General features: G+C 42.6%; 2 protein-coding genes and 2 long non-coding RNA genes across 4 annotated transcripts; 2 read left to right on the top strand and 2 right to left on the bottom strand.

Annotated features, from left to right (window-relative positions):
* Positions 1–362: 362 nt before the first annotated feature.
* CG44355 (uncharacterized protein) lies at positions 363–1,519 on the bottom strand. Its single transcript, NM_001300117.1, has 3 exons — positions 1,407–1,519; positions 760–1,294; positions 363–691 (listed from the first exon to the last, which is right to left on the bottom strand). Exon 2 carries the CDS (start codon positions 1,275–1,277, stop codon positions 1,107–1,109), a length of 171 nt encoding a protein of 56 aa, NP_001287046.1. The 5' UTR covers positions 1,278–1,294; positions 1,407–1,519; the 3' UTR covers positions 363–691; positions 760–1,106.
* An 8,253-nt stretch (positions 1,520–9,772) lies between these two features.
* On the top strand, positions 9,773–10,162 carry lncRNA:CR44551 (long non-coding RNA:CR44551). The gene has a single exon (NR_124902.1). It is a non-coding gene; the product is annotated as a long non-coding RNA:CR44551 (long non-coding RNA).
* Positions 10,163–10,381: 219 nt separating this feature from the next.
* Positions 10,382–11,344, bottom strand: lncRNA:CR44550 (long non-coding RNA:CR44550). Its single transcript, NR_124901.1, has 2 exons — positions 10,784–11,344; positions 10,382–10,659 (listed from the first exon to the last, which is right to left on the bottom strand). It is a non-coding gene; the product is annotated as a long non-coding RNA:CR44550 (long non-coding RNA).
* A 4,856-nt stretch (positions 11,345–16,200) lies between these two features.
* On the top strand, positions 16,201–21,368 carry CG4328 (uncharacterized protein). The gene is made up of 6 exons (NM_140310.3): positions 16,201–16,490; positions 19,357–20,074; positions 20,227–20,441; positions 20,498–20,685; positions 20,754–21,024; positions 21,083–21,368. The coding sequence occupies exons 1-6, from the start codon at positions 16,454–16,456 to the stop codon at positions 21,286–21,288; spliced, it is 1,635 nt and encodes a 544-aa protein (NP_648567.2). The 5' UTR covers positions 16,201–16,453; the 3' UTR covers positions 21,289–21,368.
* Positions 21,369–21,699: the final 331 nt, after the last annotated feature.

Genomic DNA, 21,699 nt, shown 5'->3' with positions numbered 1-21,699 from the left:
ATGCCGCCCATCTTTCTTGTTTGTCTGCAAGGACCTTTGACTTTCTTTTAAAACAATTTGGCTTTGTATGCCTCTGTTTGTGTGCACCGTATGTGTGCGTAAGTCTGTGTGTGTGCGTGTTCGTTTGTGTGGTTGCTGACACAAACCAAATTTTAAACAAAAGAAAGCTGAAAGCATTCGGCGCTGCTCATATGAGACAAGCCAACTCAGGCTGTTGGCTAACGGAAACCGCACTCACACACACGCCCCGCAGACTTACACATACACACACATATATGTACATATATATCCTTCTAGTGCTAAGTGACTCTTGGGCTTTGTTGGTCCTTTGAAACGGCAGCAGCTCCGAACGGCACTGAAGTATATTGTTAACAGGATATATAATACACAAAATAAAGTTTTCAGCCAAAGTTACACAAAAGTATTTTACAAGTCCTGCCGCCCGCCTTCTTTCCTTTCATTCCCTTCACCCAAATCCCGATTTCGGTCCTGCCCAGGACCCTGAGGATGGAAACGTGCATCACCTTTCAGTCGTTTTGTGTGTTTGATTTTTGGTATTGTTTTACTTTTGTTGATTCTACGTCCTTGCCCGCAGAAAAGCAAAGTCGAGTTGGATCAAATAAAAAAAGGTCTGGCCAGCACTTTTGGGGAATTTCCGAATGGAAGCTATCGTTTAATTTGTATTCTTTCTCTGAAATTTTAGTTTTGAAAAATACTTAATTGGGATTTAATTTTGTAACTTTAGTCGAAAGTTCATACTTGTTTCTAAATATCTCGTGATAACTTTCTCGCTCCTCTTCTACATATTTATGATATTTCCCTCGACAGTGGCTTTCATATATAACGAATGGAATGGCGACAGCAGAGGACTCCCATTGAGATCCATTTGTCAGGATACACTTCTGTTTCAGTGGATGGGCAAAAAATAAACTGGCAACTGGCAGGCCTTACGAGTATTGAAGCATTCGTACGGGCCAAAAATAAATGTTTTCAAATGTTTGACGCGCACTGACAACAAATAAGCACATCCTAGTGTCTTACCAACCCCGCACTCCCCACACGAATACAAAGGCACGCACACACTCTTTTTGGCCAGGATGGGCAACTCAGTGTGCGTGTGTGCGTGCGTTTAATGTCTGTAATTTACCGTTAAGTAGACAAGTATTAATGGTAGAATACCAACGGAATGCGTAGCAGAACGCAGCTCCACAAACATACAAAACAGGGCCATAAGAGTCACAGACAAGACGAGAGCAGTCAGCAGTCATGAAGGCCATGAAAAAGCGGCAGTGCACTGAAAAAAAATTCGAAAAGAAAACATAGGAAAACAATCAAATGGAATGTAGCTTAATAAGAAAAACAGTTAATATATAATTTCCAATTATTAGCTTAATAGCTCGCATTACGTTAAATAGATTTCTAAAATGCTTGCATTTGAACAGTTAGTACTTAAGGTGGAGTATTTTATGTTTTGTTTCGAAACTTCTTAATATTTGTAACTGATTTGTTCAATATTTTCTCTGTGTGCCATTGGCAAAAAACAAAATGGCGACTAGGACGGGGACAACATCCGTTTGACTTGACGTTGAAGTTACATGTTAACTGTGGCAGTGCCACCCCCGCAAGAACCAACGCCTCCCCCATCCACTCACACATCAACCCACCACCCACTCACCACCCACACACGCACACCAGCACAAATAAGCAATTGTCATTGTGGCGCGCGCATGTTGCCTCCCCAGCAGAGATGTCAAAAAAAGTGGAAAAAAAGAAAGCTGGGCCAAGCTGGAGCGGAAAAAAAACGGCAAGAAATTCCAAAGAAAACTCAACTTTGGATTGTTGGCATTTTTGTTGTGTGCTTTGAATGCCAAAGGGGGTGGCGCTGGAGGGGGCCTAGAAGGCGGCTTTGGGAAAATGGGGGGCTCGAAAGGCAGAAATACTTGAGCGTTAAAATAGTAGATAAGGCGAATGACAAGAGAGAACGACGACAAAACAAACGCGCCATTTTCCCTGACGTTTTGCAATTTGACATTTTACGTGATTTTGGAGCCGGGCCAAAGGATCCACTTATTTTTTTTCGCCTTCTCTGCACGACTATGTGACTTGCCATTTGCCGAAAATTACAAACTGCCAAACTGCTGGCTGCGCTTATGTAATTGAGTTCGAAGGCGACCAGCTCAACCACTGAGGCAAAAATGAAAAAAAAAAGCGTAAGAAAAGCCCCACCCACCAGTCCGCCCAGTCAAAAGGAGCCGAAGAAAGAAGCTGGAGCACATTTTTCACAATTCATTTCATTTAGCGGCGTTCGCTGCGCGGTAACATTATTACAAAAAATATTGCTCAAAATAGAAGAAAGCTGTGAGAGCTGCAGAAGGGAAACGAAAAAAATGGCAGCATAACTTAAGGCGCTTTCGCATAAAAACACACAAAAAATAAGCAGCGCTTTAAACAAAAAATAAAAAGAGAGAATATAAAAAAAAAAAAAACTGTAGCCCGGCGAACAAATGCTGCAGAATAATTTCGTTTTTTGTTTACATTTGCTCCGGCAACATTTCAAAGTCCTCGTTGTCGTCTTACCCATTCCCATCCCCTTTTCCCATTCCATTCTTGGCCATATCCTTATACCCATTCTCATCCATATCCTTAGTGGATGTGACTAGACTAAGATGGATTAAGCTCCAAGTAGAGCACCCAGGCCATTATTCTCTGGTAACTGGAAGCTCAAGAGTGGAGCGAAAGAACTAAACAATTTTTCTTGATTTCCCTCCGGTTTTTTGCCATCGTTTTTATTTTTTCTTGTATTTCTTTTTTTCACCGAACAGCCATCCATTTTTTTGCGCTCGGTTCCTGGCTTTGTTTGTGTCTTCGAGCATTAGAAAATAATATTTTATTCGCTTCACTTACAATTTTTCTTGTAGTGTTTGCGCTTGACTGCATCTTCTTTCTTTCTTCATCTGACATCGGGGGAAGTTGCAAACCGGAAACGCCGCCATATTGCTGGAGTTGTTGATGTTGAAAAATGTTACATGCCAGAAATTGCTGGTTACCCACATGGAAATTACGTTGCATGTTTCATTGAGGAAGCCCAGTCACCAGTCGCCCACCATTTACCATTTGCCCACCAAAGTGCAGATGTTAGCTATTGGCTGGCACTTTTTACACGACTTCCAAAGGCATTTCTCGTCTGACATTTTAGCTCGTTGTCGCCAATGTGCAGCCATGCATTCGAGCTACTAACATTTTTTGGGATGAAATTGCGTATACGTGATATGTGTCATGCGACGCAAATTAACAAAACTATCTTCGTGCATTTGCCTTTTTTCGTAATAAAACCTCCTTATAAGTGGTTTGACTTTTCCCTTGTAGACATATGTACTATATAAAGATTAATTTTCATTGCAGAAAGAAAATATTTTATAATTCTAATGCAATGTGCTTACAGGATTTTTGTTATCCTTCAATAATTTCTATAACTTTTACTTTGGAAAATTTAAAGTAATTCCACGAATTACGTGCACCTGGGTGAAGCAAAACGATTTCGACTAATCCGCATACCGGCGAAAGAATTTCCAGCCGGGGCAAACATTTCGATCACATGTAGCCCTCATTTTGCAAATGATTTTGTTGGGCCGCATAGCTCGGTTAGTTGTAAACCTTTTTGCATTTAATTTTCCAACTATGCATTCAGGCAAAAATTCGCAATATGCGCGTGAACGCAGGCCTCACACACACTCACACACCAGATGTACATATATAGACACACACACACACTCATCGTGGTGTAAGCCAACAAAAATCAATTTTATTTGAATTTAACAATTTAACCGTAAAACCACAGCAAGCATTTTAAACGCATTTTTAATAGACTCAAATATGTGTTGCATAAAACGCGGATCCCAGGACCCGCCAACCGGAAGGGGCGTGGCAAGCGGAAGGGGGCGTGTACCGCTGGCCACGCATCGCTACTTCCGCCATTTTGTTTTATTTGTTACAAAATTTGCGCATTTACAAAGCGGCCTTAAAATATCGTTCGTTTCCCTCCTCCTGGCATCAGAAGCTGCAGTCCTGTTTTTGCCGCTATTCCGCCACACACACACACACACGCACCCAATCTTCTCTTTTATTTTGCTGGTGAAAAATTAGTTTTTCCAAACACACACACACACACATTGATGGATCTGCGCGCGCGTGTGTGTTTGCACATTGTCTGCATACTTTCGGTGCTGGCACAAAGTCGCGTGCCTTTTTGTTTGCCATCCTGTACGCGAACAGCAAATATTTGTGCAATAAAAAGCACCCACCTACGCATCCAAACTAAGCGGCTTCCATCAGCAGCTTAATAAGCGATTCGTCTGTGGTGCCCACTGGAACTATGTGGATAGTGGTTAAGCACTGTATAAATAGGACAGCCAGTTTAACGGCTAACTAAATAGTAACTTAATAATAAATCAGATATTAGCTGACAAGAATGTGTGGGCGAAATGTAGAAGTTTAAAACTAACCATCAATGGGTGAGAAGATACAACTTTTAAGAATCAAATTAGAATATCTATATTCAATCAAAATCTATATTCAGATTACTAAGTACTTTCCGACTTTATGTTTAGAATTTTATATTTACATTATCATTTCCATTTCAAAACGCACATTTTTAAACCTTTCCCATTGCCATTTCTCAACGGACTGATATGAATATTAAGCCATGTATTTGTAATCATTTTTTGTGAGCTCATTTCCAAAGGACCTTCTGCCCGGGGATGGGATTGAAAGTGGTGACATCCACATCCGTCCGCACTGCAAACAATCGCATTGGCCACACATGTTGCTCGACCCGAAACCATAACGCCAACTGACCATGAAATGAAAGTGCATAAAGTACTTCTATGGCGCTGTTTCTGCTGACAATTGCACGTTGTGCGGTCGAATAGAATGGAAAACAATCGAATGAAAAAAAAAAAAAAAAATTAAGGATAGTATGGGTCTTGGACTCCGTGTAGCCAGGACAACCTAGGCAGTCCTCATTTCAGGGATGGACTGTAACTATGGTTCACTTCCCCGCTGCCACGTGCACCCATCTACATCTCCATATCCAAATCCACACGACTCTCATCCACATTTTGTATCTCGGGGAGCTGACGAAACCCAAGCTCGCCTTCTGCCCCGACAATTTCAACATAAATTTCGTCAATTTTTACTTGCGACAACTACGTTGGAACGCTGGGGAAACATCTGTCGCCGCTTGCAGTTCAATGGAAACATATTGGCAGCTGGGTCAGACTCTGCGTCACTCCTATATAAATACTATACTATACTATATGGTGGGGGCCCAGAGCAGCAGGAGAATACCATTTTAGCACCACGGGATGCACGGGAGGCTATCGACGGCTTTAATTCCTGTCTAAGTCTGTTTTCTGTACAGGGTATTTTTTTTAGATCATTTGAATAATTCTGGCCTTGCTATTACAACTTTGCATTCATTTGCTGGAAAGGTATCTGTATTGTATCTGTATCTAGTATCTATAGTAACGCAAAATAGCAGCTACAAAAGTGCGTTTTAGTTATATGTGGTCAGAAAACAGATTAAAGACATATTATTTATTCCATCAATATGCTGTCTAATCACCCTGTTTCGCCCCGTAACGAGCACACTTAATATGTAGCTCAAGTAGCGGCCCAGGAGGACAGGACGAACCGAAAGGAAAGCCAGGACCTTAGGCGATGGCAGAGGCTGTGCGGCAATCTAAGAAAATGCTACAAGCTTACACACTGACACTTTGACTTCTGGCTGCGCAGCCGGACTTCTGTGCCATTTCCATTTTCTACGTGCCAGCAGGTGTGTGGCGGCCAGTCCTGTATCCTTCGTCCTTCGTCCTTGGCCCCTGGCCCACATAGCCAGGCAGTTGGCAGGACATTGGTGAAGGTTTGGGGATGAGGATGAGGGCGAGGATAACAGAGTCACGGCTGAGGCAATGGAACTGGAACTGGCAGTGGCGTCACGTGGTCACAACATAAAAACGTGATGAAATTTCACAAAAATAAAAGCTCTCACCCATACGGTTCCTGGCCGACAAACGACTCACGACCCCGGAGTGACAACCAGAATGGGCGATGGCACATGGAGAAATTACATCTAGAATTCAATTATATTGTATTATAAAAATCACCATATGGAGTAATATAATAATAATAATGAAGGTTGTTCTTCATTAGCATTTATCTATTAATTTAGAGAGCTTATAGTAGTTTTTAAAACATATTTCCATTTAAAACCAATCCACAATTTCTCTCTGTGCATTCGGTTATCGAATGGGGCCGAGGTCTGGGCTTTTACGACCTGGGCTATGCGATTGCTTGACACGGCTAAATGCCCGTAGTGGCGTAAATAAGTAGTAAAAAATTTATAGGATTTGCGTTTTTGGGGTTCGGCCAACAGCTCCAATAGCTCCAACAGTTGCAGACGCACAACACGAGCTGGGGCAATTAATAAAAAAGAATCGCAGCCATCACTTGACTTGACTTGGGAGCCAGAGAGCCACATTGCTTGGAGCTGCACAACCGCGACATGATAAACAATTAGAAATGTCACGAGGGCGGGGGGGTTAGGGTAAACGATACTATATACAGCTGAAACCATAATAACGTAAGCTGGAAATCCACGACCCATAAGCGCAGCTCATAAAAAGCCAAAAGGCAACAAACAAAACAGCAACAGCCAACAGTGAAACTGAAAAAGGGGAAAGGGTTCTTCGTCCGGGTTCGTCCATTTTTATAATCGCATTTTTATGATTAAGACGCATTTTATGGGATTTTAACTGCTATTATTCTCGCTTTTAACTGTCACAATAAAGTCAAACTTAAAGACAGCAAAAGCTGCACACAGACTTCCTTTGTTTATGCGGCCCATCTAAAGACCAACCTCGTCCCCTGAATCTCGGATCCCTTGAATCCATTTTCCCCGAGAATAAATGCCTTAAATCCGAGGAAGGCACTGAAAGTTGAAAAGAATAAAAGCTGCATAAAGAAGACGTTTCATCTCGGTGGAGCAAAGTTTGTTATGCAGATTTCAAACGAGGTTTTTCGTCGAGAATTGCGCCTGGTGCGATTAAATTATGCCCAGCGTATTGAATCGAGTAGTGACCTCGGGAAAAATATCATCAATAGAGAACTCAGTCTGCAGCTTAGACAGTTCTTATAGTTAATAGTTTTTAAGAAGAAAATGCACAGTGAAAAATGTGATGGTGCATTAATAGCGTTTAATTTTTGTAATACAAACAGATACGTCATAAAATAGAAATACCATAAGATTAAAAGGTTTCCTAAACCTAACCTTTCATTCCATACAAAGAATAGTAAATGTAGAGCAAAATTAAAATCTAGTTCTGGTGCGTTTTGTCACAACGTGGACTATCAAAATCGTAACCTTCATATTTTACCCAAAATGTAATGTAAAAATAAAATATTATTTGTTTTAATTTATAGGAGTGTATTCTATTTTTCCGACTTAGCTAACACAAGTCTCGAAAAGTGAGTACCCGCAATTAATGCTTTTATGAAAAGCCCGTTTTATCTGCTCTGGTCGAAGCCAAAATGGTAAATAAATATTGTTATAAAAATTGATGTGCACTTCGCCGCTGGCTGCTCCACATTAAAGTTAATGGCTGGCCAGTTAAAAGGAAATCCGACGACGGAATGGCCCAAATGCCCGGCGACTCAGTCAAAATGCTGCGATATGAACTCTTTTTTAATGAGGTGCTAAAAATGCAGTTATTGTTGTTATGACAGCAAGGAGGCCATTCGACGACCACACAGCTCGAAAGGCAGGATATTAAAGGAAACTTTTTCCAAAAAAAAGGGATGCGAATTCCTCGGGGGACCGTTTAAGTTGTCTTTAAACATCGATTTGTAAATTGTTAAATGATTGGCGGGTAAATGCGCGTGGCTAATGCTCTTGGCTGGAACAACCCCCTGATTATCCCGACCTTGTATTTCCCACTCCATCCATTTTCCCTATATCCCTTTTTATTCCGCTCAGTTAGCAAGGGTTGTTTTGGATCCGTGAGCCTGGGTTTTCGCATCGCATTCCAAGCATTTTCTAGCAATGCGCTCACATTTTTTCGAACGTTTGCGAGTTTGATTTTCGATATCGCATGGGGGGGTTTCCCCATTTTCCCACTCCTTTTTCCGTATTTACAACTCTCGAGGGGAGATTTCTTAAGGTCCTCGAGTCACTCGATGGGAGGAAGCGCTCTTGGCGACCCCAAGTGCTACTCCAAGTCGAAGGGCGGAAGTCGGGCATTGAATATTCAAGCGGCGGAGATGGAGCAGCGCCTTGTTTCATTGGCGGTTTTTATGAAACTTTCTGGCAGCCATTTAGTAAAAATGTTGTCCACTGGCAAATTGAACTGGCCATTTGCGTTGGATTCCATCTTTTTCCGTTCCACATCTTTTTTTTTTTTGGCTTCTCTGACAAACAAAACACTTTGCTGCCGTAGCAGGCAGCAGTTGGCAAACAAATTTGAATTTATATTAATTTATTAGCAGAGGAAAAGCGCAGCTAAGTGTTAGCCGTAACTTGAATCGCCGCAGTTGACACAAAAAGTTTTAGCCACCGGCGAGAGTATAATGAAAATGAAAAGTAATTCCACAATTCTTAGCAATGAACTTGCTAATTTGAAATGTAAATTGCCGCGCTAAGCGGCGGCCAATAAAAGAATCAAATGCCCAAAAAAAAAGCGAAGCCAAGGCAAATGAATGCACTAGAAGAAAAAATGCAGTTGAAAGTCAATTCCGTTTCATACACAGACGAGTCTGAAAAAAACCCCAAAAAGGGTTTAAATGTTAGATTTTTCCATTCATATCAGTACAGAATATTATCAATAAAACAAAAGGGTTAATATATCCTTTTTTTTCGAATTTTTTTATTCTAATTTTTATTACTGTGCTAGCCCTACTTATGAGTTTTCTTTTTGTGATTGCTTGACGAAATGGTCGACTTTCTGCACATTTATTAATACACGCATTTCTCACGTCGGATTTGCATGAAGTGGGGTCTTAGGGAACCCAAAGCAGCGACTTCATTTTGCGTTTTAAGTGGTCCCCAAAAATATGCAGCACTTGTGTGAAATATGCGCCACAAAGCCAAAAGTGCCAGCTAGCTATGCAAAATTATGCTAATGCCAGGTGAGTATACTGGGATCATGACTGCTGGCTGCTGAATCCAGAAGCTGCGGGGGCATTTGGCCAAATGTCAACCGTTTTGGCAACAGCGTGCAGTTAGCAGCAGAGAAACGACCCCCAGGTGCAAACGCCACGAACTTTAACACGCCCATTTGCACTTTAAAGCCCCTGTCCGCAGTCACTACCCCACACCATTCCCACCAAGTATTTTTCTCAGGCATTTTCCGAACTCCTGCTCCCGCTCCTGCTCCTGCTCATTTTCCTGCTCCAAACGAAGCTTTGCTCACTCATAAAATGCGCATTAAACACACGCAGCTCGGCAGCTCGAAACTGTTGCCGGCTTGGCCAAATCCAAAGGATTTAGTTACGCCACAGGAGGCGGTTACTTCATGCGCCATCTTTGCATACGAACCGTTAGAGCGTCTAACCAGTTGTATACCCATCCAACCAACCAACCACCCACACATCTATCCAACGAACCAAACCCATCCCCACCCAATGGCACACACACTCCGGTGGCAACCTTTGCGCCCCAGCTGGTAACATCAATGGCTTTTTCATCCATCAAACATGGCGTCAAACGTCACGGGCTGCGAGCGCAAAAAGGCGAGCTATTGTCGTCTAATACCGCAGCGACAGCCCGGCATCCCGGCAACCTCATGGTGGCGCTGGCCCAGCAGACGGATCCCCGAACTCCGAACTACGTAGCGCGCGATGCCAGGACTCTGAAACCCCCAAACCAAAACCCAGTCCAACCAAAGCGTAACTCCGGTCCCAAGCTCCCGGCGGACCGCACCCCATGCATCACATCACATCACTTCCGCTGCCTGCTGGCACTGCCGCTGGAGGCAAACACTGAGAAAAATTACTGCCTTATTACCATCTTAATTGTGGGATATTATACCAATTACTGATCAAGACAACTTTTGAAAAGAAATTGATTCTACTTTTTGATGCACACAAAGGATGTCTCCATTTATTTGTTAAATGATTTTTCGTAAGATTTCTTAAACTTTTTGTTTATTTAAAACAACTACCTAATAAAAATATAATAAAAATAAAGTATAATAAAAAAACATCTTAAATATCTTGTATTCAATATAACTATACCTGTTTGTTCTAACTATTATTTATAAGATTAAAACTAAAATATTGTCACTATTTATTTTTATACCTCATAAATCAGGAATCTCTTCGAAAATTTAACATTATTACTACTATTTTTTGACAGTGCATGGAATGGCTGCGGCTGCCACCGCCGTGGGCCACATAATCTTGCCAGCTTAATGTGTGCTGATGACTTGCTGAGCCTCGAAGATGGAGATGCGAATGGAGCGGAGGAGCAGGGCAGGAATGGATGGAGCAGGATCTATGGCCGAGGTCGGTCTATGGTGCACTGGGCTGCTCCGAAAGTGCTGACTCGGATTTTGTGCCTGGCCGGATTTGCTGTGTGGCCCGAGAAGCAGGGGAATGTTTCTCCATCTCCCGTTCCTGGCCCATTCCGGTTGCCCTTCCAGTTAGCTCAGCATGTTGCTGGCGTCTAAATACATGGACACACACACACACACACACACACACAGAGGCATACACTGGCACTTGCATAAGCATAGACATTCATATAATGCTTGTAATATTTGCGCTTAGCCTTTGGGGGATTCGTTTTGGCCCCCAAAAGCGGGCTATACATACACTCGCTGCCCCATCATGAAGCTGGCTGTCCATTGGGGGTGGGATCTTACTTTTTTGCTCCAAGTGTCCTTGGGGCCTTCAGTCGAGTTCAAAATGTTTATTTTGTTGTCCTTAGGTTAGTCGTTTGCTCATTTTGCGCCCTGCCATCCTGCCATCCTGCCATTCTGCCATTTTACCATTTTGCCGTTTTGCCAGCTTGTTTGCAGAAATGTTCCCTCGCATGTTGCCAGCTAAATGTGGATGTGCATTGCTTTTCCCAACTCGCTTGTGTGTGTGTGTGTGTGCTATTTGATTGGAACTGTTTGCATTTGGCGCTGTTTACATTTCTCAGGAATATCTAGCCCGTGCCTCTGGTAAATATCCTTGATCCATTTGCAAACAGTAGCTAGCAGTCCGGTTCGCCATTTAAAGTTTGCTCTCGCATCAAGTGAGTACTAAGTTGAACTCGTGGTCTTATTTATTAGCTGCAACTTAAGATTATCTTGTCCGCAATACAAGAAGAGCTATATGAATTTTCTAGGTAAATTCTCTAGGAAATACCAAACTAAACCTTTAACTAATATGATGAATATGATAAAGCTGTGCCAGTTTCTTACCCTGGCTTAGTTAATTACATTTATTGGGTAGTTTCTTATTAAAAGAATTATCTACAAATGCTGGTATGAATACTTTACTCCAATTAAGTTAAGTTAAGTTAAGCAAATGTAATTAATGTGAGAATATTAAAAGTTATAGTAATCTATTCTTATTCTAAGCTATTTCTTTTTTACGCTCTGCTCTAGAGTTTCCTAAAGTTTAAGAAACTTAAAAAACGTAAAAACCACCGGCATCTTAATGCAGATTTAGCACAATCTACAATCAGGACATAAATCGCCTTTAAGTGTCCATATCCCTCAGAATCACTTCTTGTGCAGCACAATGGAAACGGCGCAATCAGCAAACAGTTTTGAGCTCAAAAAAGATTTGAATGTCCGTCATACTCCATAGCCATAGTCGTAGCCAAATGCCGTGTAATATGAAAAGAGTGAGCCACATAAAAGAAGCACAATGCTGACGCCTCATTCTGAAGTCAGATCCAGATTCTGATTCCGGCATGGGATGGCAAGGATGCCCAAGTAGCTGATGGTGATTGTGATTGTGATGCCATCCTGACGATGATGAGCGCAGCGCACAAAACGATGATGCACAAATCCTTTAAGAGCGGATTTGGAATTTCTGCGAGATGGTTGGCGGATACGGAGCTGGGAGCTGGCACACAAAGATGAGGCTTAATCGGAGTGGGCGACAGGCTTTAAAGTATTGTGAAATGGGTGCCATCCAAGATCCGTATAAGCCGCCCGCTGCGAGCCAGCGGGACATCATTGCGACTTCGTTGCGAGTCCATGTTGCCGATATGATATGAGATCTCCGGCGCCTCAAAGGAAGTGTTGTATTTGTAGTGCCGCAAACTATTTGTTTTAACCCGCTGTGCGGCGCTGCAAGCCAAATGCTTGCCAATCCCGTCTATCTGCCATTCGTAATGGTTATTGGAAAAGCAGCCGAAAATGGCCATCAAATATTGACTTTGTCTGGCTAGGTTGCTATTTGCCATTCGGTAATTCTGGTGCACGGAGAAAAATGATGCAGTCTAAATGAAAGGATATTCAGACTACCAAGTTGAAAAGCACATAGTATAAACCATGTATATTATGCAGTTATTAGTGTCTAATTAAGTTTATATAGCTTTATTTATAAAGCTTTATCAGCTGAACTCATAACTTTATTCCTCAATCATTAATATGCGTTACTTATTGGTAAGTTAATCACATATGCCAAATGGATGTTATGTGTTTGTATATATATTAAATTATAATATATATAAAATAAGTTAAATTTAGATTTATTTTTCCACTGTATGCTGAGGACAGCAACCCTGGCAACTTTACCCATTTCTTTCACTGCCAGCCATGAACTTTTATTATGCCTAAGGTAAATTGTGTTATTTATTTTTTAGGCCTGTCGCCAGCCACACAGTAATGGAAACAGTGTCGCCAACGGCGCAGAGTCCTTGGTCCTGGCTCCTCGCATTCTGTGTCCTGGTCAACGCATAATTCAGCGTTACTCTGTTGCCACATGGCCACACCCACATCCACCACCCACTGAGCTTACAGCATCCGCAATCCGCATCCCTTTCGGCCCCAAACAAAAAATCGCAACAATTTGTAATGCCAAATATTTTATTCATTCTGCGTTTGCCGAGCCGCCTCCTTGGGCCATATAAATAAATACATATTTGTGCACTTATTTTTTTGTTCCTTTTGGCCCTGTCGGTCCGATTGGCTCAACAGGTCAGATCCGGAGCTGCGGGTGGTGCCTTCACCATGTGAGGACATTTATGGCCAGGCTCTTCCTGCATACAAATGCAGCCGGGGAAAAGCGGAAAAGCCGAGGCGCAGAAATTTATCACGCCATTAGTGGCGCACAGTTTACCGGAAAATATTCACAATTTGTTTATGTCAATTGTGTGTAAGCTTTTTGCTGTCAAATGGTCAAATAAATTATACTTTTATTCCCTGAATTAAATCGCTATTTATTTAATCTGAATAAATATAATTTCTGCATCCATGAGGTTTAATATCTGTAATGTCGTGTTTGCAGAGTTGTAAGTAAATGTTTAGTTTTGGGTAGTTTAAATATGGTTATTTATTTAAATGTTACCATTTAGTAAATTCAATTTGAAGTAAATTACTGAAATGTAAGTAATGAAATGTATAACTCTAATATGAATTGCACCCGATGTTAGGCATTAAGACATATCTGAATATTATTTGAGTATTATATTTAACGGATTGTTCTTTTATAATCCCTTGTATATAAAAATAGACAAGCACTGGAAGAAAAATGTCCCCCCATTGGCGTGCTAATTATGGATCTGCTGCCCATTATTGATGAACTGATGACGCTATCTGGTCACCAAAATAGCGAGTGCCAGTGGAATTGGGACTTCATAAACGCATCGGCACGGCGGCAATTCGAACATAATGAACTCAAAGCCAGGCCGTTGGGTCATTTGTCTATTATGGCGCATTGATTAGCGCCTGACCCCCATTTTGCAGTTCACACTTGCGGGTCGGGATCGCCCCACCCCGCCGACAAATGCACGCAATGCCACACATGTCGTGTTTAATTAACCCCGAACAATTTCAGTTTCCGCTGCACGCCGCCAAATTCCCTACACACACACCCACACACACATATGCACTTTGGCTGCACACTACTCACTCATACAAAAGGCACGCGCATAATATCCATACATACATGCATATGTATGTGTAGTTTGTGCCCTCTGACCCCCATTGTTCAGTCAATTCAACCGGATCCCTCGCAAATGGCCCCAATATCGGAATGCCGTCGGAAACACAGTGACCCAAATTAATCTTTGTCATTAGCAGGGCCCAACTGCAAGTGTCGAGTGGTATGCGATCTAAAGGCCCCTCACAGGCGATGACATCGGGATTTCGGGATGGATGGAGGAATAGATGGATGGATGCAGGGATGGAGGCGGTGGTGCCTCCAAAACCGCCGCCCTTGAGTTTCCATGTCTAGGCTCTGCGTAGACAAAGTGCCAAAAGTTTGGAAGCCTTTGCGAGATGAAGCTGAAGGGAGGAGAGAGAAATGTATATGAAAATTTCAAAATCACAACATCACAACAGAACTGCAACAATTACTCATCATCATCAGCTACAAATATAGATTTCTTAGAATATTGTTCAATAAATATTATTTATAAGATTTAACATAATACACATAGATATCGTTTAAGGTGCCAACTAAAAATATATAAGGTTAACAGTTAGTAAATGAACAAATTAAACAAAATAACAATTATTAATAATTACAAAATAAATTATTATGAATTACACAATACAGTTTAAATGATCTTACAATTTTTTATAAAAATGTATTTTTAAATCTTGCATTACTTAGCAATTGTTTTTGGCACTTAGTTAAACAAATGCCAACATTTATTGTCACTCCTTTATTAAGAAATTACATGTTTCCTACCTGATATAAAAGAAGCACAACAAAAGAAGTACCCATCGCAAAATCCCCCAGGATCAAGCATTTAATGTAGCTCCATTGTCCTTTAAATTCCCTGCACATCCCCGTGCTCCGTGTACTGATTATGAATCGCAAAGATTACCGCACATAACTATTATCATCGTCGGAGTTGGGAAAAGTGGGCTGGGAAAGCGAAAGATGGCTGGTTGGTTGCCAGTTAAATGGTTCGCCCGCACACTAATTGTGAGTAACACGTTCGCGTTTACGAAACTTTTCTGGGAATTTTCGTCGGAAAAGAGGCCAAGAGCCAGGAGTTTCGACCAGACAAGTCCTCATCTCGGCAACTGGGTACTGGGAACTCTGAACTGGAAGCTAGACATACAGTCAGCCGGCAAAGTGCTTAGACATTAAAGTTTTTGGCGCCCCGGTTTAATAGACCAGAAAATTCATTTTGGCCAGGTTTAAAGGGCCACCGGCCACCCTCATTAACAGCTAGCTCTTTGAGCAAAATTCTCCTGGACACTGGGCCGCAAACCTTAATTAAAGCAGCGGGACTGGTCTTTAAGCTTAGTCCTTTTTATAGCGTTCGAAAATCAATAAATTTAAAATGTACAAGCCACTGCGGGAAAAGGGAATAAAATCCTAGCCAGCTCACAAACACACACACACACGGTAAAAATAAAAATAAGAAAAGAAGGACAACAAAATTCCAGCCATTGAGGGAGAGTCCTGTTTTTTTTTGGGGGGGCGGGGATGTTGTTGCTGAGGCGACAAAGCAAGCAAGAAATCGCCGAGCCAAACATCCTTTTGTCAATACAAAATACGTACGTACAACAAAACAAATAAATGTGCCCACGAGCAAAGACAAAGACAAAAGTCAAAAGTGCAAAATGAAAAATCAAACAACAACAACAACAACAAAACCAGCAAAACACAAAAAGCCAAAACAACTCAGAAGCGCCACCCGGATTCAAAATCGGCATTAAAACGCATGAGATGAGATGAGATGGTATGATATGGGGGTTCCGATCGACGCATGCGCCAAAAGCTGGCGAATCTCACGGAAGCTGGGGAAAGGCAAATGGCTGGCTCTCAATGGCTTGCACGGGGATGGAGCCAAAAAGGATATGGGAGCACAGGATGTGCCATAAAATGGCGCACACGCACACACACACAAAGGCAAACAGTGGGCACTTCTCCTTCGGGTTGGAGAGAATTTCCTATCTCGGCAGCAGATGCTTGTGCATTTGGCCAAAGAAGAGCAAATGATTTTTAACAAATTTCATTAACATCAGAGGTCCGTAATCATTCAAGCATCGCGTTTCGTAACAGGGCCAGGTCAGAAGTCCGATACTGGCCGCCCCAAAACAACAGTTGCCAACTGCATTTCGAGTCCCCAAATGTGTCCTTAGGCGTCCTGAAAGCTGTGCTCACAAAATGTGCAAAGATACGTAGGAAAATCGCGTGAAAAGCCCTGAGAAAATTTCATAAATGTCTGTGAACGTGATTATATAGTTTTTCTATTCCCGAACTGAACGATTCCAAAATGATCGACGAACACCATCCCATGCAGATCGGAATGTGTAAGTATGGGCAAACCCGAGGAATATGAAGTCTGAATCTATTCCAATAACCGACGGCATTACAAGCCCAACATTCCCAATCCCGTCGGCATTTTTCTATCAGTTTATTAATTATGTTAAAAAGTGCTCATTAATTTATGGTATGTAAATAGCTTCAAGTAGAAGAGTGCATATATTTCATTCACTTTTTCTCTAGTTTAATCATAGTTTAAATATTAGCATCAAGTGATTAGCTCAAATCAAATACCTTTAGATAAGTGAATTAGGAATAAGCCACCATGTATCATGTGTTATATCGGTAATTGTGATATCACAATTGCACACTTTTCAAAGGTATAAAGTGGATTTTCGTTTTGGCCATTAGTGATTTTGATTTATAACAGTCAAAGAGATCAGCACATTTTATACAAATTTTATTCAGTTGAATTGGTTTTAAAAATACTAACTTAATAGCAGCATAAATAAGTTTTGCACATGAAATTATTAGAAACCAAAGATGAATTATTTGTGAAAATTTGCCATTTTCTTGCTAAATTCTACTTCGCACAAAGCAAATCCCAAGTTTAAACATTGCATCTCAACACTTTTGCTTCAATTTGCCTTCAGTGAATGCTATTTAGCACCCAGAGTGGCAAGTATGCATATGACCGACTGCACACACGTCCACTCGAATCCGACTGGCTGAAAGCCAATGAAAATTACAACATATTTTCCAGAGCAAAGCAAATTTTGACTTCTGTCAGAGATTAGGACAAAACAAAGCATTTGCGCTGCGATTGCTGGCACAACAAAACGGCAATGGCACCATAACTCTATTGTCTACTCAAATCCGATTAAATAAAGCGCTGTCAGTTGCTGCCGAGCGAACTGCTGGCAACTGACAGCGGATTCGGAGGCAGCACACAGCATCCTGGCAGCGCAGCCGACATCCTGGCAAGCATTTCCAAGGGTTTCCGCTTACCCACTCACTGTCGTCGACTGCCAACATATGCCGCCAGCAGCCAGCCGCCAGCCGCCGTAACCGAAATCCTGATCCCCTCCAGCCTCATCCTCATGCTTATTTGCTAAGCCCGAGCATATTTTCCGTAAGGGTGGAAATCCGCCAGCTAAATGCCCTCGGTTAGCCCCCGGATTCATTGAAATTCGTTTATAATCTACATAGTTATGAGCACTGCAAGGGGTGGCATTTGCAACCCGTCCCTCGATTTCCACTGCACATTAGAATCTAATTAGAGCGTGGGCAAGTGGAAGTGCTATCAATGTCGGCTTTACACTTGTCGTCCCAAAATCCTCGAGCTCTATTCTCCGACATGTCCGGCAAACATGTTGGTATATTTTCAAATGTCAAATGGCAATGACAGAGCACTAAAAGTGTAACAGGTGTGGTTGTTGAGCGGATTATTCCGCTGCACATCTTAGGAAATAGCTTCCCGCAGTTCCAAGTGTCACAAGTTAATGGGTATCGGGAATGGGGAGATCAGGACCTTGGAAATTGGGTTAAACACTGCTGGAGACTTCAGTTGCTATGAATAAGTAGCATATTGAAAAGTTTATAAAGCCAAAATACACCCAACGAACATAGCACACATGTCAGCAATATTTTGTTACACATAAATGAAGTTTAATTCATTATTAAATATATAAAAAGAATTGTATATAAAGGTGAAAACTCAAAAAATGCTTTAAAAAAATATATATAATGCTAATGCCAAAAGTTACAAAATAATTCAAAGAACAAGTTTTCAGCTTAATTTCTAAATGTTTTTAGATAGAGCAAAGCTAAATTGTTTCTGCAGGTTTTATATTGCGGTGGTTTTGTATAAATCAACCAAAAACTATATTGAATTTCATTTAGAGTACTGAAGTCACAAAAATATTTGCTGACTATTTTACAAATCGCTTAATTGGTTGACAAAACACTATTTGATTCCCATTTTCCCAGCTATTTTTCTGCATAGTTTTTCTATATCCAAATGGCAATTAAATGCAGTCCAATTAAATGTACTGAGAGCTGCAATCGACTATTTTCGCATTTATTTGTCATTTGGCAGAACAAACTGAGTGCAAGCTGGTCTAGAGCAATTCACGTCAATCAGTGCAAGAGGTGTAGCAAAAATTGTTAATGTAAACGATGGCTGGAATACTTTAACATTCTGGGCATATTTCTGGCATAAATTGGCATACCAGATATTATTTTTGCAAAACATTTAATGAAATTACGCACACATTTAAATCACTCAAATGCGGAATGACAAACACACACGCATGTGAAACGCACACCAGTGAAAACAAGGGAAAAACCAAACAAAATGAACGTCACACACACACAGAGGAGCACAAAAGCTGGAAGCTCGAAACAAATTACGTTGAAATTTCAACAATTTGCCATAAATTGAGACAACAAGGCACAAAAAGCCAACCAGTCAGCACCGCAAATGTACAGTAATTTTTTGCCACCAAGCCAAACAATCGCACATACGCATCGGTTACGCATACGCCACGTTGGTCGTATTTTTTACATGCCACATTTCGCATGGCATTTCGGGGAATTTCGAGTGCAGTCGCACTCACACTCGCACATTTACTCACACTCTTTCCGTTGGTGGAAAAGTCATTTCAATAATTGCAAAACCACAAATTTACTACAACTCGAAACGGTTATGGTCACAGTGCGAGGCAGATGGACATTGGTCCTGCCCGCAAAAACGGGAACCCTTTTTATGCCTGATGACCGAACCATAGTTGTAAATTGAGGGCGCTCTTGGCCACATTGAAAATAAAAATAACTGAAATGTTTCTCATTTGCATGTTCCTTTGGGGCGGTGGGCTGATCTGGACCAACGACACGACCGCAAAACCAAAATAGTTCCGATGGACATAAAATGTCAACAGCAGCAACTGGGTGCTGGCCAACTGCCGCAAACTGGGGGCCTCAATCAACTGCTGCTGTTGAACGGAAATGAACGCATGTTAACAACACCAACGACAGCAGCAACATCGGTGGTGGTGGCAGCCGGAAGGAGTGCGAGTACCAAAGCCGGAGTAGCCCACAATGACAAAATGGCGTCAGTCAGCAGAACTGTCAACGGAAGTTGCAGTAACCACAACAGCAGCAACAGCAGCAGCAGTAGCAGCACCAACAGCAGCAGCAACATGGCCATAAACAAGCAACCGATGGGCATGGGACCGGGCACAGGAACCGGAATGGGAACAGGAACAGGACATGGTCCAGGACCACCCAACCATACACACTGCAACCGCATCACTTTGGGCGAGTGCAGCCTCAATGGAATGGACGGCTTTGCAACGCCGGCAGCACCTCCATCGGCATCCAACACACCGCAAGCGCCTCTGGGAATGGCCTCCAATTCCGGCATGGGCATGGAACTGGGCCTGGCCATGGCATCGCCGCAGCTGAGCCAGTGCGCCCACTGCTGCCAGCCCATTTGCGATCGCTACATCATGCGCGTGGTGGAGAACTCCTTCCACGAGGGCTGCCTCAAGTGCACCGCCTGCTCGCTGCACCTGGTCCACTCCTGTTATGCGAGGGAGGGCAAACTCTACTGCCGCGTCGACTACGAGAGGTGAGTCCTGATTACTGAACCCTGCCAAACGGGGGGCGCTTAAAACAATCAACTCCGTGTGAGTTGCACTTACTTTAAAATGGTAGTGTTTATTAAATGGTACAGCTTAATATTTGAATGATATGATATATATTTATATTTTCGCTCCACAGACTCTACATCCGCAATCATTGCCTTGGCTGTGGCCTTAAAATCGCCGCCGATGAGCTGGTGATGCGATGCCACGAGAACGTCTTCCATCTAAAGTGCTTCGCCTGTGTGGTGTGTGGAGCTCTGCTGAAGAAGGGGGAGCAGTATGTGGTCAAACAGGGGCAGCTCTTCTGCCGCTTCGACTACGAGAAGGAGGTGGAGATGCTACAGGGATACGGTGGGTAATGGCCCTATTCGAAATCGGTTCCCAATGATAACCATATAACTATGTAGATTTCTATGGCGATGAGCTTTTCCCGCCCAAATTAGACGGACGAAGAGGACCCAAGCGACCGAGAACCATTCTAAACACGCAGCAAAGACGAGCTTTTAAGGCCTCCTTCGAAGTCTCACCGAAACCGTGTCGAAAAGTGAGAGAGAATCTGGCCAAGGATACTGGATTAAGCCTGAGAATTGTGCAGGTGCGTAAAGAGGTTTAAATGGAATTTAATCATTACATATTCTATTAAACCAATATCGTATTTTGTAGGTTTGGTTCCAGAACCAGCGAGCCAAGGTCAAAAAGATTCAGAAGAAGGCCAAGCAGGAGCCGCCCAGCAAAGGAGCTAGTGACTCGCAGGACTCGCAGGAATCGCTGGACAGCAGTCTGGCCACCAAAATCAAGGACGAGGCGCACAGCGACAGCGAATCACAGCTGGAATCGCCGTACTCGACGACCTCCGATGGACTGACCCGGATGCGATGCACCATTAAGGACGAACAGGAGCAAGTGCCCTTCAACTGTATGGAGACCAATAAAGGTGGGTTATGCCCTTTAAGGATATTTACGTATCAAGGAATATAAAATACAATTTACAGAGAACTGCAACAAGAACAGCGAGCCCATATTGAACACCATTCTAGGTCTGAGCTACGCCACCTTTCAGCAACTAATGGGTCCCTTTGCCCAGACGCCTATGATCAATCCGATCGACCGACTATATAGTATGCAAAGCTCCTACTTCCGGCCGGAGGAGCTGCAATCCTACGGCGAATGCGGCGTCAAGGACTCCATGGATCACTAGTCCGCCCGGCGAAGGCCGTCGAATTTTAAGCCCAAATCAAAATTAGACCTTGTAAAATAAAAGAATGTTAATGTGCTAGCAATCGAACTTAAACACCCCGAACCCGGATAAGTGGATTTACTGCCCTTCCACCCCCCTTGGAAGCTGGACCACTTGCGCAATCCACCCACCGGCCGGGTTGGTGGTTGGTGCATCCCATGTTGGTGGCTCTGCAGGTGCAGTCTCGAAATTAGTTCCGCTCGGTTGACAGGCACAAAGCATTTGCCACAGCAGTCGCAACCCTGCTGAATTCGTCCTTTCGGCTCGGAATGGGCGTAAAATGCCGATTCGTCATGCGTAGTTCAAAGGCTCGGATACGAAGGGATCCGGAACCGTATCCTCCCCACGATGACGAGCCGTTTGATAGCGTCG

This window comes from Drosophila melanogaster, chromosome 3L (assembly GCF_000001215.4).
Source record: "Drosophila melanogaster chromosome 3L".
Lineage (NCBI taxonomy): Eukaryota > Metazoa > Arthropoda > Insecta > Diptera > Drosophilidae > Drosophila > Drosophila melanogaster.
Note: the sequence above shows the minus strand (reverse complement) of the source record. Positions and strands in the feature narration are given on the sequence as shown.

What these genes read in the sequence shown, in the direction of transcription:
- CG44355 (NM_001300117.1), bottom strand. Translation starts at nt 1,277, where the DNA reads ATGGCCTTCATGACTGCTGACTGCTCTCGTCTTGTCTGTGACTCTTAT.
- CG4328 (NM_140310.3), top strand. Translation starts at nt 16,454, where the DNA reads ATGATCGACGAACACCATCCCATGCAGATCGGAATGT. An exon ending in GGAGATGCTACAGGGATACG is followed by an intron (nt 20,442 to 20,497) that starts GTGGGTAATGGC and finishes ATAACTATGTAG; the next exon opens with ATTTCTATGGCGATGAGCTT. An exon ending in TAAGCCTGAGAATTGTGCAG is followed by an intron (nt 20,686 to 20,753) that starts GTGCGTAAAGAG and finishes CGTATTTTGTAG; the next exon opens with GTTTGGTTCCAGAACCAGCG.